Source organism: Rutidosis leptorrhynchoides, chromosome 1 (assembly GCF_046630445.1).
Source record: "Rutidosis leptorrhynchoides isolate AG116_Rl617_1_P2 chromosome 1, CSIRO_AGI_Rlap_v1, whole genome shotgun sequence".
NCBI classification, from domain to species: domain Eukaryota; kingdom Viridiplantae; phylum Streptophyta; class Magnoliopsida; order Asterales; family Asteraceae; genus Rutidosis; species Rutidosis leptorrhynchoides.
In genome coordinates, this window is record NC_092333.1 from 604,547,776 (window position 1) to 604,551,765 (window position 3,990).

Consider the following 3,990-nt stretch of genomic DNA (forward strand, 5'->3'; position numbering starts at 1 on the left):
GGAACTGGTCGAAGGTCAAATGATTTCATAAAATAGTTCAAAAATTTTGAAATTCAATTTAGTAGACTTTGCTTATCATGTCGAAACCATATAAAAAATAAGTTTAAATTTGGTCGAAAATTTCAGGGTCGTCACATAACGATCGTTAGCAAGGGTTACAGAGTCAGAGGTAGATCGGTGGGTTCATTGTGGAGAGTTTTTTCGGGTGATCCGGGTGTCGAATCCGAGTTCTCATTTTTTGCAATCCTTTGCAAACGAATGATTCAACTATCAAATTCAGATGTTCATGCACAACTAAAGAAGAAAATTCATATCACGTTCATTAAGCGTTTTATTGCCTTGATTTTTGGATTGTAGGTAGCAGACACATAGTCGCAGATGTAGAAAATTTGGCGATGATCTCACCGTTGGATTTCAGATAAGAATTTTCGAAGTTGCTGTAGTTTCTGAATGAATATCGGGTTTGATGACGCGAGTTTTTCTTGGGGAAATTTCGAGCGGTACGACGGGATTTTCAGTGATGTTGCTTTGTTATGGGAGCTTGGGGGTGGTTTCTCTTAGGTTTGGGAGGTGGGGTAACAAACACAAACACATTCGTTTAAAAATCGACAGTGAGAGTTATCAGGCAAGTTTGGTACTTTGCTATGTAATGGGATGTCCAAAGTGATTGGTCGATTATTCCAGTGTATTTGGAATATACAAGCGGGTTTGAGCTTCTCTCACTAAAAAATTGGTTGTATTTTTATGAATGGGCCTTATGGCAACTTCATGCTCATACCAAGCCCAGTTTTATTTTGTATTTATTAGCGGCCCATCCTAGAGGAAAATGAAATTGTGGATTTGTTTTGCAAGTGAAAATAACATCAAGGGTAGATATTGAAGTTATTCGTATTCGTGTGCTTATCAAACAGATCACAAAACGTAAAATCCCCACCACTCCAACTACATATCTCCGTCACCGGCGTAGTAGCCCCAATCAGCTGCTCTGACCAATTGATTCGACTAGGTAAATTTCTAAATTTTAACTGAATGTTTGTATCCTGTTAATTTGATGCTGTTTAGGGTTTAGGTGCACTAATTTAGCCTGTATAGATATATCAAAATACTCTCCTAATTTGAGTAGGTGAGTCTGTTATTGATTAACCTAGTTTATTTATACTGTTATTGTGTTACAATCAATCTGATTACTTATGCGCAGGGTCTAATTAGGAACTTCAAATGTTAAAGTTTTATACCCAATTACTCATATGAAAATGCTGGGTTAAAAATATGAAATATTCAGCATCCAAATGACTAGCAGTGTTGTCTGAAAGATAATACAGATTTATTCAATAAAATTTATTAATACTGAAATAATTTAGTTTATGTAAGCTTATATGATTATGTAAGTCGCTAGTTATATACTTAATAATAGTTCAAATTATTAGGACACAGGTGTTTTGGCGAATAGACCAGCGTAAATGACCCGTTTGTTCATGTGTTCCTTAGTCACATTTGCATCTTTTAATATGTGTACATGATTTCATTTTTATAACATAAGTGAAAAATCTACTTATGTTTACTACAAATGAGACTTTTAGAAGCTAAATAAAGTTGTTTCTTTTAGTTGACTTACAGACGTGACGGTTTCGATCTCATTTTTGTTGCCAATACAAGATAATACGGCCTACACATTGGTCTTAGCATGAATAGGATCACTATAAATTTCACTTTTGTGGTTACCGAAATCTGTTTCTGAGGTGCAGACTAATTAAGATGGTGCCAGCCAGTCTTCCAAGAACTAGCGGGTTGCGCCTACTTTCGTACTGCAATCAAAATTGCAGGGGCGGTATTACTTTTCGTCCACTGCTTTCTATATGTTCTTCTATCTCAAATTACTACTATGCATTAAAGGCAAACCAGCAACTAAACCAAATTAGTACACACTATGTGTCGCTTTCAACATCATATATGCCAAGAAAGACGTCACAAATGGTATTGAAATCGAGACCATTTTGCACATCCTCAAGTGTAACCAACGAGCCGGTTCCCGCAACAACCTCCTCAGATAATAACAAAGAGAAAGAAGAAAATGTTGTTGATATGATGAAGGTTAAAGATATGGCAAATACGTTAGACTTAAGGGTCGGGAAGATTTTAAAAGCTTGGAGACATGAAGAAGCCGATTCGCTTTACGTTGAAGAAATAGACATTGGTGAACCTGAACCGAGAATAATATGTAGCGGACTCGTTAAATACATCCCACTTGATGATTTACAAGATAAAAGTGTTGTGGTTTTGGCCAACTTGAAACCAAGAAACATGCGTGGGGTGAAGTCATATGGAATGCTTATGGCTGCTTCTGATGCTTCACATGAAAATGTTGAGTTGCTCGAACCACCTGTGGGGTCAGTTCCAGGTGAGAGGATATGGTTTGGAACCGAAGATGAGAAAGAGAAGCTTCCGGAAGCTGCTTCGGCTAACCAAATTGCAAAGAAGAAGATATGGGAGCAAGTGCAGCCTCATTTGGCTACAACAGATGGTTGTGTTGCTAGGTTATGTGGTTCACATTTAATGATAACTTCTGGTGGTTCGGTTGGATGTAAAACTTTAATCAATGCAAATATAGCATGATCAGTGTAACAGTTTTGGTTTAGTCCAGCATAATTGTTTTTTGATGGGTTAAGATTTGTTTGATTGGTTAACTCTATATATGTCATTGATATATATTTTTGGTAGGGCTCGTTGTTGTGGTTTACTCTTGTATCGTTTGTACTTTGTTGATCTTCATATCTGTTTAGTGTTATTAAATTTTATTTTTATTTTTTGTTACAAAAAACAAAACAAATACTAGAACTTATAGTATACAAATATATTACAGAGTACTATGATTGTAGACTTTCATTCTCGTCTCTCGCCACCGAAGCTTTTAAGGACGAATAGTACTTATTCCCCAAGTGTTTCTTTCGAAACGAAAGTTTAATGTGTTTGGAATTATAACAATCATCCAAAGATTTATCGTTCAAATTGTGCATTCCACATCTGCAGTTCCTATGGTAAGGTCTTCGTTCAATTTCCATGTTGCATAATGGCATGCATCTGCTGATGACACACTGCAACGCCATTTCAGCTACTCTTGTGTATCTCACTGTATGTATTCTTGAATTTTCTCCTTGTATGTATGCATACTAATTATAATGATTTATGTACTGTGAATAAATATATGAAGAAACTTATGTTGGAAATAAAGTCCTTAAAAATTAGTCCACCTTAGACTTGTACCTGTATCTTGGTTGGGAGCTGAGGACTTGTTCAAGTAAGTTTCAAAACCATGTTATGTTTTTTTCATTATTATGAAGTCAAAGACGAAAACTTTATTGATCATTTGTCTTTCTTTGGCTGTTTTTGTGTCTCGTTCGCATGTATTTTTGTCAAGAGTCATAATTTTGATTTGTTTTTTACTGAGTGAAAGTCATGATACGGTGTCTCTTGTAATTTGTTCTGTCTTATCAGAAATGTGTTAAACAATATTTGCAGTTGGAGACTGTTTTTGTGGCAAAATAAGGCTTTCGGATGCATTTGTGAGACTTGCTGATACCGTCCATTTGCAACCAGTTCCTTGTCTTATTCATTCATGATTCATGTAATAATAAAAGTACTTTGAGATTATTATTATTATTATTATTATTTTGAACAGTAGTACGGGATCACTCAGGGGACTTAACCACCCACACGTTCATCTCGCAGTTGCATAAACAGCCCCCAACTGCTGCCCAGGAGGAAACCCGGCCCAATTCGAGGGCATGGGTAGTAAAACCCCACTGCCCCCTCAACGCGATGTGCGGAAGGCACCCTTGGGTGGAATTCAAGGGCAAGGGGGCAACCGTGTGTGCAATGCTTCACCCCACGGGAGTCGAACTCCTGATCTCTCGCTGCGAGAGGCAGCTACTACCATATGAGCTACAACACAACGCTACCGCTACTTCTCAAACAATCTCCGTATGTGATACC

At 37.1% G+C, this 3,990-nt stretch overlaps 1 protein-coding gene across 1 annotated transcript; it reads left to right on the forward strand.

Annotated features, from left to right (window-relative positions):
* The first annotated feature begins 913 nt into the window (after positions 1–913).
* On the forward strand, positions 914–2,773 carry LOC139884467 (uncharacterized). The gene is made up of 2 exons (XM_071868496.1): positions 914–1,006; positions 1,746–2,773. Exon 2 carries the CDS (start codon positions 1,756–1,758, stop codon positions 2,611–2,613), a length of 858 nt encoding a protein of 285 aa, XP_071724597.1. The 5' UTR covers positions 914–1,006; positions 1,746–1,755; the 3' UTR covers positions 2,614–2,773.
* The last annotated feature ends 1,217 nt before the right edge of the window (positions 2,774–3,990 follow it).

Coding starts and splice junctions, on each gene's coding strand:
- LOC139884467 (XM_071868496.1), top strand. CDS start 1,756: ATGGTGCCAGCCAGTCTTCCAAGAACTAGCGGGTTGCGCCTACTTTCG.